The 13,971-nt window shown below is 40.1% G+C and overlaps 1 protein-coding gene across 10 annotated transcripts in view; it reads right to left on the minus strand.

Annotated features, from left to right (window-relative positions):
* Positions 1-13,971, minus strand: part of spag17 (sperm associated antigen 17) — a 287,464-nt gene that overhangs the window by 247,249 nt on the left and 26,244 nt on the right. For all 10 annotated transcript variants that reach the window (XM_072260331.1, XM_072260332.1, XM_072260334.1 and 7 more), the window contains exons 7-8: positions 11,997-12,174; positions 6,554-6,745 (exon numbers count right to left, since the gene is read on the minus strand). In XM_072260331.1, the coding sequence (XP_072116432.1) occupies positions 6,554-6,745; positions 11,997-12,174 (370 nt within the window). The remainder of the gene's footprint in view (positions 1-6,553; positions 6,746-11,996; positions 12,175-13,971) is intronic.

Genomic DNA, 13,971 nt, shown 5'->3' on the forward strand with positions numbered 1-13,971 from the left:
AGCTCTATCGTTGTCTAGGGGTAAGCGACCAGTTTCAAAGTAACGCAAAGTTCAGTTCAAGTTAGTTCAGTTCAGTTCGCAGTAATCACTGCCATGGCGATGGACAGTGGGGGGGGGGGAAGGAGAGAGAGAGCAAAAACGAATGAATATTTGGGGCTTCCAGACACAGACCTTCGCAGTCAGCTTTCGGACGAGTCCTTTGTGATGTCATCTGAGGTCACCGACCGTGACCCCTCCGTTTCCAGATACGATTGTTTCCCTGCGCTGAACCTGGCACCCAGGCAAGGGTGGACACACACCAGGTTCCCGCCGATCGTACCTCCCCACCCTGTGCATTTATGGCCCGGTACTTCCCACCGACTTGTGAGAGACGCACCGCTTTCAGGGTCTTGTTACTTCGGGTGTCGTGTGTGCCCTGCGTTAGCAAACCTGTCCCTTTTTATCCCCCTGCTGGGGTATCACCTGTCCATCACTTCAAACAGTTCAGGGTTCAAAGGGGGAGCCACTCTTGACAGCTCTCTTTCTGTTACTCTCTCTCCCATCCCTTCATTACACATCTCCAAATGCTGCTCCATTGTTTTCCTTATCTCTCTCTCTCTCTCTCTCTCCCCCCTGAAGTCAGGTGGCAGACCAACTGCTGATTCCACTGGTGCCAGCACAGGACAGCTACATCTTAATCTATGTGTATTCTTGTCACAATACAAACGCCTACCATTTGTTTACTTAGCAACTTAATAATAGCAAATGATAACAAAGTAACATAATAATATCGAATTATAACAAGCCTTTTTTTTTTACTTCTGGCCTAACACCCATTTATAACTCAAGTCTCTGGGGGAGGGGTCCTCTCTAGATTGTCCGGCACTGAAGCAAATACGTCTTCACGCTATTGTCTGGAATAAACTGAACAATCCATAAATTGGCAGGTTCCAGCCATAAGGAATAGTCACCTCATCTTGCAAAGACGACGAAAGCAAAGTGAAATCCGTGAAAAAGTGAATGTTATTCTTAAAAATATGTACAATCATCAAAACTGAGATGGCATTGGAAAGTGTCTTCAAATAGTGTGTTCTTCAGTCTGTCAATAAACTTGTTTGTTTTAATACAGATTTCCACATAAAAGTCATGAAAAGTTGACCTCTGAGCATAGGGAGTTAAGAAGATGTGCACCTCTAACTTGCTAAGAGTTCTAGGCAGCAGATCACCTCTATATAATGAAGATTCCTCTGTGCAGCTGTCCTAGATATATTAGCATCTTTGTGCTATCACTTGTCGTCCTTACCCATATCTCATTTGTTCCAATTGAACGAATTACACAGCCAATCTTTCTATTCTCCTTAGATTCCAAATAGATAGCCTGACCTTTATGATACCATCTCTTATCGTAATGTAACTTTCCATCTTCTATTTGTCCTTCATACCTTTGTGCTGGTGATTCAGCAGCAGTGCTGGGAAGAAGCTCAGGAGAAGATGGAGATGCTGGTCTTTTTGGAGATTTAAGCTTATTGAGAGTTCACAGATCTTCCATTATCTGTTCATCTGTTAACACGTAGTTTAACAGCACAGGTTCAGGTTGTCATCTTTTGTCTGTAATTGGAACAAGGTCATTAGGTCTCCTCCTTAGTTTCCTAGTCATTATTGGCTTTACCTCCATAGAATCTCCTGTGAGTTCCATTGTTAACCTCTCATTCTCAATCATCTTTTTCTTTTCTTCTAACTCAATCTTTTCATCTTCAAATTCCTTCACTGCTGCTTTCTTCTCTTTAATATAATTCCTTTCCAGTTGTTCTGTCTCCAGTTGCAGAAAAAGTTCTGCATTTCGTATTCTTTCCTTGTATTGTTGATCTAGTTTCTTCGTCCTTCTCTGATACTCCTGCAAAGTGCCTTCCTGTAACTGCTGTAGCTGTCTTTTGAGAGATGTCAATTTCTTCTGGTACATCTGCTCTTTTACTTTCAGGTAGTCTTCATCATCCTGCTTATTGGCAATATCTGTCTCACTTGCATCCTCTGTATCTTCATCCGAGTTGTGGCCACGGATACTCACCGACGCTGTCTAGCTCCTGCTCATCGATGTAATAGTCGACAGCGAGTGAGAGGACTGCTGCGGACATCTTCCCTGCCGAGCTGCCCTCCTTTGTTGACACATCTAGTGTCTTGATGGTGTGCCAATCCAACTGGATCTTCCTGAGCCATCCACGTCCCAGCAACGGTGGTCCTCAATTTTTCAGTACATAAGAGGTTCAGCTACTGCGTTTTGTCTCCGTAGGTCACTGTCATTTTACTTTTGCCTTTGGGACGCACTTTCTGTCCTGTGTAAGTCTTTAGTAGAAGTTTAGTTCATTTCAGAGGTATGTGCAAAAATAGTCATTTGTAGTTGTGTACAGAGATCACTGTTAAAGCTGAGCCTGTGTCCAACTCCATTTTCAGTCTCATGCCTGCCACTTGTGGAGTGATCCTTATTACTCTTCGATCATCTGTCTCTTTCATGCTGTGAAGTTGGAGACAAGACAATTCAATTTCATCTGAGTCACTTTCATCAGAACTACTTTCTTCCATTTTGTGTACATTGTTGTGTTTTCCTTTCTGGGGTTTCTTGTTGCTCTGTATTTTGTCCTTTTTCTGCTGTTTACTAATTTTGCATACTCTGCCAGTGTGGCCCTGTTTGCCACAGTTTCTGCATTCTTTGTCTTAAAAACCAACAGTCATCAGGGTCATGTGACATGTTCCCACAACGGTAACATTTCTTTCCTTTATTTCTGTTCAGTGACATTTTATTCGTAGCATATTCCAGAGATCTTTGTTGCATCTCTAAAGCACCCCGTGCTGCTGTTTCCATTTGAGGGTTTCCATATTAGAGAAGTTCAGCGCCTTCTCTAATATAAGGTCTTTTTCACCCAGGAGCTTCTTCTGTGTGGTTTCACAGTGCATGCTACACACTAACCTGCCCCTCAATGCGTCTGATAGATCAGCTCCAAATTGACAATGTTCTGATAATTTGCGCAATTCAGCACAATATTCATAAATGCTTTCATTTTTGCTCTGATTCCGATTGTGAAATTTAAATCTTTCAGCAATGACCAGTGGTTTCGGGTTTAAATGCTGTTGGAGAGTGTCTACTATTTGCTTGAACGTTTTGTCAGCTGGCTTTTCAGGGGTTAACAAGCTCCATAGCAGGCCGTATATTTTTCTCCCATAATACTGAGTAAGACGCTGGCTTTCTTTTCATGCTTAACACCGTTAGTCTCACAATATAACTCCACTCTTTCAATGTAAGTTACCCAGTCTTCAATGCCACTATCAAATGCTGTAATGGTTCCAAGCATCACCATCTTTGTTAGTAAGCCCCATTCTCCCCTTATTTTCCTTTTTTTGACTCACGTGTCCTTTTTGCTAGTGCCACGAGTGCACTCCGTCTAGATGTGTCTGTCACTCCTTTTTATCTCCCTTCTGGGGCAGGCAGACCCTCAGTCCCTGGGGGTCAGCGCCAAATGTGGTCTTGGCCAGATGTGCTGTGGCTCCGACTGTGTCTCTTGGTCTCCCGATGTCGCCGACCCCGGCTGTGCTCTCACTTCCTTTCAGACTCGCGGCCTCACTCTGCCTCCTTCTCCTGCTCCTTGGCTTGTTCCTTGCGCACTTCTTCCGAGTGTCGTTATCAATCAAAACACGGCGTTCCGATATGATGTAAGTTCATTAACCTCACCGCCAATTTGTTGTGTATGTGGCCTGGTTACGCAACAATGCTATTAATAAAAACGCTGGAGATGGGCGCTATGGTTCATGGTTCTTTACTGGCAGAAACCGAATTCGGCACACATGTACAGATCAATACGCGCCTAATAGCGCATGCTCAATATGCGCCTAATAGCGCATTCAACAATATGTTACTAAAGCATAAAGTAGTCCCTTATTATACTGTAGGCTATATGGTACACTATGTCATTTTTAAGGTGCTGCCCAGTGGTGAACTATTAAGTCTTAAGATGATCTGGTGTAATTTCCATTTGTTTTGGATGATCCTAGTCAGAAAATGATGTGATGTTGTGATGACTTGTCTTTTGAAATTTTGAAGCCGAAGTATGACAAGGTCTAGTATTGTTTGGTGAAGGAATAGAAACAACCTGTCTCTTCACCTTTTCCCTCACCATTATCCAATAATCTAAACAACAAGGCAAAGGTTCACCTGCACCTCTTCCAACCTGGTCTACTACAATTGATGCTTATAATGTGGTCTTCTCTATAATCGGCGAAACTAAGTGTGGACTAGACAATCATTTTGTAGTGCACCAGCACTCTGTGCATAACGCCATATTGAGCTTCCAGTTGCATGTCAATTTAACTCTCCTTCCCACTTCCACTCCAACTTGTCTGTCTTTGACCACTTCCATTGATAGGCAGAAGCCGAAAAGAAATTGCAAGAACACCATCTTATATTCCACTTGGGTGACTTACAATTAAATGGTATGAATATTGAATTTTCCAGTTTTAGGTAACCACAACCCAGTGTTCTCCTCACCACACATACACATCTGTTCATCAAATTTTCTTCTCTTTTTGTTTACCTTTCCTATCCTCTTCCCCTACTGGGTTCCATCTCCTATCATCCCCTCCCCATCTAGTTCCACCTGTCACCTACCAGCCTCTATCACATCCTTCCCCTGAATTGCTATATACTGCCAACCTTTTCTCTCTCCTTCGTCCTGATGCAGGATCTCAACCCAAAATATTGCCTTCTACCTTTTGACTTCACAGATGCTGACTGACTCGATGAGTTATTCTAGCATTGTTTTTTTTAAATGAGGGAGTACCTGACTGTTGTCCAACAGGAAATGCTGTACCCTCATGATTATTGCATGTCATAATAGCAAAAAGAGATCGTATTGTCTTCTGTAGAACATGCAGGTTCTATTACATAAGACATTTAAACTACATTTGAGAAAGAGGGGATTGCTGGTTAGTATCAATTGCAAGATATAGAGAGTTCCTTGAAGCCATAAAGTAGGAATTCTGACATAGCTCAAGCACAAGTAGCTGAATTAATCCAGAGGTGAAGGTATTTAACAAGAAACTCTACAGGCAGAGCAACCTAGAGTAAGTGCAAAACCAGAATTTTGTCCATAAAATAATTCAGATTTGGGTCAGATTAGAAATCATTAGCCTCTGGATAAAGTGTTCCTTGGATAGCTTGAGACTTGAATATGTCTGAGTGGAATCTTGGTAGTCATGCTTTGTTGCCCTCTTTGGACTATGTCAAATTACTCTAGCCTTGGGGCTTTTCCTCTTTATTTGCTTCCGTTGCAGTCCCAGTGGGGCTACCACGAAAGAACTGTTTTGTTTTGAGGTTAGAAACAGGCTTTACCTCTGTAATGTTCCATCAGTAAGAAGTTTTGTGCATCTAACTCTAATGAGCTCAGCCCCAGATGACTTCCTAACAAAGCTGCAGTAATTGATTATCCCTTAAACCTGTCTGTCTGTATCTTGTTCTACGGCGGTTGGCATCCAGCTTAATGGTGCATTACCGCCACCCTCTGCTCCAGAATGTGCACTAGACATATATTCTAAATCCCTTCACCCAATCGCGCGCACGCACACACACACATATATATATATATATATATATATACACACACACACACATACAAACCTACACTTCACCCTCCTATCTTTGACCATCCTAGTATCCTATTCCTGTTTATTTGTCATATTCTATAAAAAAAACCCTGTACCCCTTAAAAACGCTAAAAATACCTGGACTTGTGCTCTCTCACCCATGTCCAGCAACCCTTTTAATGTGAATTCCTGCATCCCCAACTCCCTTAATCTTTTTCTCATCATCTCTCTCTGTATCCCATACTTCCTGCAACACAAAACTACATGTTCTACTGACTCCTCTTCCTGACATTCCTCACACAATCCTGTCTGGTGTTTCCCTATCATTTTCAATGTTTTGTTTAATGCACAATGCCCCAGCCTTAACCTAGTCCACACAATTTCCTCTCTTCTGTTTCCACTACCTACCCTAGTAACTGCAACACTCTTTTGTATTTGATATAAATGCCTCCCTTTCCCCTCCCTGTCCCATCTTTCTTGCCACATTCAGTTGACTTTTTCCCAGAATCCCTTAAACCTGTGCAGGTGAATGTTAATTAAGGTTCTATAATACATATTAAGTGTGAGCCTCCAACTAAGTATTACACAGAGAATTATACCAACTCTGATTACATACAGACTATATATGCTGCCTATAAATGTGTTACATTAGGAACATACCCAATGTTTTCGTCAGACACATTAAAAGCTATTTGACCTCTGTCATAGATATTGAATCACCTGTGCAATTAATTGTTTACATAGTATTTAAAAATCAAGCCAACATCTAGTGTAGCCAACAGTGCAAATAATTTAATATTTTTATCTCACTAAGTATTTCTTTAGATTTCCTTTCCTGCTTAAGTTTCTTGGAATCAAACTGTTTATAGCATCGTATGATACAACTCTGGGTAGTCAGACTATTTTGTCTGCATCTCAGTTATTTATGAAAGAGCAAATAACTGACCTTTGGGTGTCTGAGGGGGTTGCATCTCAGATTCAGCAGTATGCAGTTGCACAATATTCTTATTCGTTTCATAACTGATTCTTATTACAGCAGATATCTTAATTCCAAGTTCTTCCAACATGAGTAGGAATTGAAGATTCTGAAAACCTTGTATTATGATGTAGTGTTGAGGACCATCATCTGGTTCATCATCTGTTAAATACAGAAAATGTTATACACAGTCACCCCCACCCCCCTTTCTGAAGATCTTATATCATGCATTTTTCTCAAAAGCAAAAGAATTATCACAGCAGCACACACAAAATGCTGGAGGAACTCATCAGGCCAGGCAGTGTCTATGAAAAAGAGTACAGTTGACGTCTCTGGCCCAGACCCTTGGGCAGGCCTGCTGAGTTCCTCCAGCATTTTGCATGTGTTACTTGGACTTCCAGCATCTGCAGATTTTCTCTTGTTTGTGATAGAATTGTCACAACAGAATGTTACTGCAGTAATAATTTATAGGATTGGAGAGGGTTTCAAATAGACCTAAGGTAGATAGAGAATTTAAATTCACTTAAGCAATTAAACCTGAAATTAAAAAAGGCAAGTCATCTGGTTCACCACTTCATTATTTTTCTTTGGGCAAGGATTGGTTGTCTTTTAACTGCCTTCTGAAAAAGACTTGAAAACTTGTATTAAACTATTGTTTACAAAACAGCTGTGAGAAAATTATGTTTAAGATCATCTGACATGATTTCAAAATTTCATTTGGACAAAGGCATAACAGACCAGTGGATTTTACAAAATGCATATCGTCTCTCTCATTCTCTAAAGAAAGAATAGAGCTGAAAACTGGAACTGAACTGAACTAATTAGTCAATATTACCATTTTCAACTTTTGATCACTCATCATACTATAGCTTACTCAAACAATTAGGCACACGTTACATTTGAGAGCTGTATTTGCTAATGAACAAATTATAATTTTTAGCTCTCAGCACAGCTTCATCCTTATTCATCTCTGAGTATGCACTGGAGTAGTCAGGAAGAAGTGACCTTGAAGCCCTCTATGCTGTCGCCCGATCGTTTGGAGTCTCAAAATCTCATAGCAAGGAATCCTCCTGCTGATGATCAAATTCAGCTATGAATCACTGATATTTCATGTTGAACACTGTTTGGAAGGAGGCACAGAGGTAGCAAGAATGCAGAATGTTAATCTGATTCCGTGATGCTCCTACTAATTAAGAATCTTGAAAGGACCTAGGCTGAGGATTGTGCTTACAGTAGCTGGTAAAGGAACAAGTCCTCTTAGGTCAACCAGCCAAGGATGTATCTTGCTGTGATATCACAGACAAATGTGACCACCACACAGTAATGATCTGAATGCTGTATTTATATTGAGGGTACTCTTCATCATTTCATGTACTGCTATCACTAGGCTAAATGTGAAAAAAATCAGAATGGACTCTGTAGCTCAAAACAGTCCACATAGCAGAAGTAGAATAGTAATCCATGACTTTGACAATATCACCATGCTGATCAACCTCCTGCAATTAAATGAAGACTGTGGAAAATTGCCCAGGTATTGTGCTGAACAAGACAGTAAGATGAATTTGATTTATCACCTATTCTCTATCATCATGGAACAGGTGAATAACAATGCTTTCAAATGTAACAGAATCACCAACCTGTTTGCTAATGCATAAGATAAGACCATAAGATATAGAGCAGAACTAGGCCACTTATCCCATCAAATCTGCTCCACCATTTCATCATGGCTGATCCATTTTTCTTCTCAGTACCAATCTCCTGCCTTTCCCCCATATTCCTTCATGCGCAGACTAATCAAGAATCTATCAACCAATGCCTTAAATGTACATAAAGACTTGGCCTCCACAGCCGACTGAGGCAACAAATTCCACAGATTCACTACATTCTGGTGAAAGAAATTCCTCATCTCTATTCTAAAAAGGATGCCCTCTATTTCGAGGCTGTGTCCTCTGGAAGAATTTAGGAAGATAGGAAAGATTTAGGAGGAATATCATAAGACAGTAGAACTTGTTACAGCTTTCTTCAAATGTAGATGGAAGAACTTTAGCACTGAGGTGAGACTACCAAAATTTGAACTAAATGTGATATGAAATTTTAGTTAAGTGTACTGTAAGAGCAATGCGTCAGTAACTTCAGCAACTAGACACAAGTGTTCATTATTGAAGTTACTGAAGGTCAACCAACTCAGCCCTGAGTTCTTCAGAGCAGTGCCTAAATCTCAAACATCCTTAAGTGATACATTTTCAACTTTCCTTTCATCAGATGCTCAGAAGTAGATTTATTTATTAATTATTGTTCAGTTCAGTTCCAGTTTTTAGTTACATTTGTTCCTCATGAAATAGTCTGAGCATACATGCAATAAGTTCTGAAAAAACATTAGGCTTGGCCTGATAGATGGCAAGTGACAGATATGCCTGACAATATCCATGAAGTTACAAGAGACTGCAGGTGCTAGAATCGACTTTGATTGTCAACTCTCCAGTTCCATCCTGATCTACTAACTTCTTGTTTTTTGCTGACAATGGCCATCTTCAGTAACAGTATCCAACCATCTACCTGGATACCCATCAGTGTTATCAAATCCACATTAATATTTTGTAGTCGTTAACAGAAATTTAGCTGGCATGGCTATTCAGTACAACTGAAGGACACCAAATGAAGGTGATATGAAAAAAAAAATCACAAGTGACACTTTCTAATGCACTGAATATTTAGGCTCTGGAATGTTCTACCAGGAGTAATAATGGTGGCATTGTCAAATGCAGCAATCAAAAGGAATTTGGATATGTACCCAAAAGTAAAAGAAAAAAAAAATCAGTGTTTTAATGGGATTAGTAAAATTACACTAGTAAGGGCTTGATGGAGCAAATAATCTCTTTCTGTATACCATTCCCCAATTCAAATGGGCAATAAGATAAGAGCCAACATGTGGCTTTACCAATGATAACTGCATTCCATGAATGAATAAACAAATGTGTATTAAACCCATGAATGGTGAATCACACAAAGAAAAAGGAAGGACATTTGAGGGAAACTTTGAGTTGGCCATACTTCCATCTGCCCTGCCTCTCCATACACAGTTTGCAAATTAGGAAAATGTTATTGAAAAGTCTCGATGAGTGGCTGCAATACATCTTGTACATGGCAATAACTTCATTACCCTGAGGTATAAGCTGCTAACTTTTTAATATTTAAATAATATTTATAAATTTTAAAATACTGCATATGATAAGACCCTAAGACAAATTATTAGAATTAGGCCAACTGGCTCATCGAGTCTGCTCCACCATTCAATTATGGCTGATCCTTTTTATTTCTCCTCCTCAACCCCAGTTCCTGGCCTTCTCCCCATAACCTTTGATGCCACGTCCAATCAAGAATCTATCAACTTCTGCCTTAAATACACCCAGTGACCTGGCCCCCATAGCTGCGTGTGGCAACAAGTTCCATAAATTCACTATCCTTCGGCTAAAGAAATTTCTCTGCATCTCTGTTTTGAAAGGGTGCCCCTCTATCCTGAGGCTGTACCCTCTTGTCCTAGACTCTCCCATCATGGGAAACATCCTTTCCACATTTACTCTGTTTAGATCTTTCAACATTCGAAAAGATTCAATGAGATCCCCCTTCATCCTTCTGAATTCCAGCGGGTACGGACCCAGAGCTATCAAACATTCCTCGTATGATAACCCTTTCATTCCTGGAATCATCCTTGTGAACCTCCTCTGGACTCTCTCCAATGCCAGCACATCCTTTCTAAGATGAGGGGCCCAAAACTGTTCACAATACTCAAAGGCGAGGCCCCGCCAGTGCCTTACAAAGCCTCAGCATCACATCTTTCCTCTTGTATTCTGGACCTCTTGAAATGAATGCTAACATGGCATTTGCCTTCCTCACCACCGACTCAACCTGCAAGTTAACCTTCAGGGTGTTCTGCACAAGGACTCCCAAGTCCCTTTGATTTTCAGATTTTTGGATTTTCTCCCCATTTAGAAAATAGTCTGCACATTTATTTCTACTACCAAAGTGCATGACCATGCATTTTCCAACATTGTATTTCATTTGCCATTTTCTTGCCCATTCTCCTAATCTAAGTCCTTCTGCATACTACCTGTTTCCTCAACACTATCTGCCCCTCCACTAAACTTAAAATCATCTGCAAACTTGGCAACAAAGCCATCTATTCCATCATCTAAATCATCTATATACAGCATAAAAAGAAGTGGTCCCAACACCAACCCCTGCGGAACACCACTAGTCACTGGCAGCCAGGCAGAAAAAGATCCTTTTATTCCCACTCACTGCCTCCTACCAATCAACCAATCCTCTAACAATGCTCTAACTTTCCTGACATACCATGGGCTCTTATCTTGGTAAGCAGACTCATGTGTGGCACCTTGTCAAAGGCCTTCTGAAAGTCCAAATATACAACATCCACTGCATCTCCTTTATCCATCCTACTTGTAATCGCCTCAAAAAATTCCAACAGGCTCGTCAGGTAGGATTTTTCCTGAAGGTAACCATGCTGACTTTGTACTGTCTTGTCTGGGTCACCATCACCTCATCCTTAACAATTGACTCTAACATCTTCCTAACCACTGAGGTCAGGCTAACTGGTCTATAATTTCCTTTCAGCTGCCTTCTTCCTTTCTTAAAGAGTGGAGTGACATTTGCAATTTTCCAGTCCTCTGGCACCTTGACAGAGTCCAAGGATTTTTGAAAGATCATTTCTAATGCCACAACAATCTCTAATACTACCTCTTTCAGAACCCTAGGGTGCAGTTCATCTGGTTGGGGTGACTTATGTACCTTTAGGTCTTTCAGTCTTTTTGAGTACCTTCTCTCTTGTAATAGTAACTGCACCCACTTCTCTTCCTTCACACATCAGGCATGCTCTTAGTGTCTTCCACAGTGAAGACTGATGCAAAATACTCATTTAGTTCATCAGCATCTCCTTGTCCCCTGTTATTATTTCTCCTGCCTCATTTTCTAGCAGTCCTATATCCATTCTCATTTCTCTTTTATTTTTGACATACTTGAAAAAACTTTTACTATCCACTATCCAAAGAAAAAAAGCTTTTACTATGATGTAAATATTAGTTGGTTTACAGTCCCTCGACAAATCTGACATTCACCAGGAAAATCAAATAAGAACTGTATTCTTTCTCCCGATGAAAACAGTGAATATTGCTGTATAAATGTAACTTGTTGATGCATGGAGGTCTATACCTCCATCCCACTGAACTGCTAATGTAATGTGGCAAGTAGATATCATATTCCCAATACCAAACAAGGATAAAGTGTGTTCGGCAACAAAAAAGGAGAAATCCATACTCTTAATTTACAACAGGATTATTTTCTCTTTATGCTAAATCAACATTTTCTTCAAGGCTTAAAATTATTAATGGAGACTTACTTATGCATCTATCTATAACCTCCACTTCACCCCGCTTTAGTAGTTTAGTAGTCTTTTTGGCAACTGGTGGTTCAGGAGATTTCTTTTCTACTTTGCCTTTCGCTTTGCCTGCAGACTTCTTGTCAGTTTTTTTCTTGCCAGCATTTGGTAACACCGTTGCCTCTGCTTCCCCTGTGGGCTATAACAAGTAACACAAGAAAAAAGTGAAATGGATTAAAATTCCAAAATATCTTTGATAGTAGGTTACCATAAAGCTCTGACCTTATCTGCACCACATGTTACTACTTGTATATTGATTATAATTGGTCTGTCTGTCTGTATCTTGTCTTACGGCGGTTGGCACCCAGCTTAATGGTGCATTACTGCCAAATTATAATTGGTAAGTGGATGTGACACTTATAAATAGAGTTAATTAATGTTAAATTAGCTGAAATAAATCATCACTTGATTTGAGCCTTGCAAGCATCAAGTGAATCATCAGCACAGGAGCCAGGGCAGGGTAAGTTTTAGTTCACCAGAGGGTGCTATTGTCTATCATCATCGAATGATCAGCTGACCTTAAATACTAAATGAACTGGGAGGTATGGTAAAGATAGTCCCACTTCATTTAGATAATAGAGACCACTCTTTCCAGTGTATACCCTGGTATTGTCCAGTAAGATAGTTCTTTCATCATAGTAGCACTCGTATGAACTAAGTTCTTCTCCAGTTATAATACACCTGCTGTTCCCACCTCCAAAACTAAAATAAATTAATGTTTTTGCTTGTGCTTTAGAATCAGCCAAGCTGTACCTACTCTCAGTTCTTATAATTAGCATCTTAAGCCTTCCTCGTGCAAAGCAGTTCACAATCAATAACTACTACAAGTTCAGGTATGTCTCCAGCCTACAAACTTATAAAGTAAAGAGAAAGTAGCTTGTGTAAACACCAAGGCAGACAAGAAACATTAATAACAGAGTTCATGTATTGTACATCTCTTTATGTACAGAGGATGGGTCAGATGAGATAATTTGATAAAGGGCTCTCAAAACTCCGCCAGAGACTCTAGTGTTTCATGCAAGTCCTATTTTTCTACCTCAACGTGACAGCATACAGGGAAATGCAACACATCCGTAGCACCTTTGATCCTATAGATACTTATGTATATGACCTACTTTCTACAATACCTTGCTTTGCTTACCCTTCCCATGAAGGGAGTGATTACTCCTTTTGTCATATTGAACCTCAATCAACTCTTATATGGTGGTCTATATCTCATGTAGTGTCAATGCTCAAAATTTGTCATTAGAGATATTTTCAACGTCGTAGGTTGAAAACTGATGATAGTCTAATTGAATTATGAAATGTGGGAACTTAAGGCATAACAATAGATAATCACAAAAGAATAGGTTTGCGTTGGTTGTAAAGGATGTGATTCTTCTATATAAATAGCTAGAACAAATTTCGGCTGAACGGAACGGACACAAGATGACAATATAATTCAGAATGAGCAAAATGTTACGTAACCAGCAACAATGAATATTAATCGAGACAGGTTTTATGAAAACAACCAAACATTTATTAAGCACGTATAAACGATAAGGGAAAAAAACACAAAGGAAAACTTTAACCGGAGGTTAACAGGTACGCAGCTGTTCACCAACTCCACTCAGCTCTGGTTCTTAAAGTGTTAAATGCGAAAACAGTTCTTAAAGCGATACAGTCAGATATAGTTCTTAAAGCGATAACTTCGAAAGTCCAACAGTTTTACACATTCAATTGGGAGAGACTTCTCTGGAGAAAGATTTCTTCACCCACGCACTTTTACTGCTGGTTCCGTCCACAGGATTCCCGATGCCGAAAATAAACAGTTTAAATCAACTGACCTTAAATTCCTTTAGAGAGAGAGAGCCTTTTTGCATGAACTCATTGCGCTATTGCAAGAGTTATCTCAATGCAGGTTCTCTTCAATGAAGACTCAATAAGGTCGATCCCT

This window comes from Mobula birostris, chromosome 6, assembly GCF_030028105.1.
Source record: "Mobula birostris isolate sMobBir1 chromosome 6, sMobBir1.hap1, whole genome shotgun sequence".
In the NCBI taxonomy this organism is placed as follows: domain Eukaryota; kingdom Metazoa; phylum Chordata; class Chondrichthyes; order Myliobatiformes; family Myliobatidae; genus Mobula; species Mobula birostris.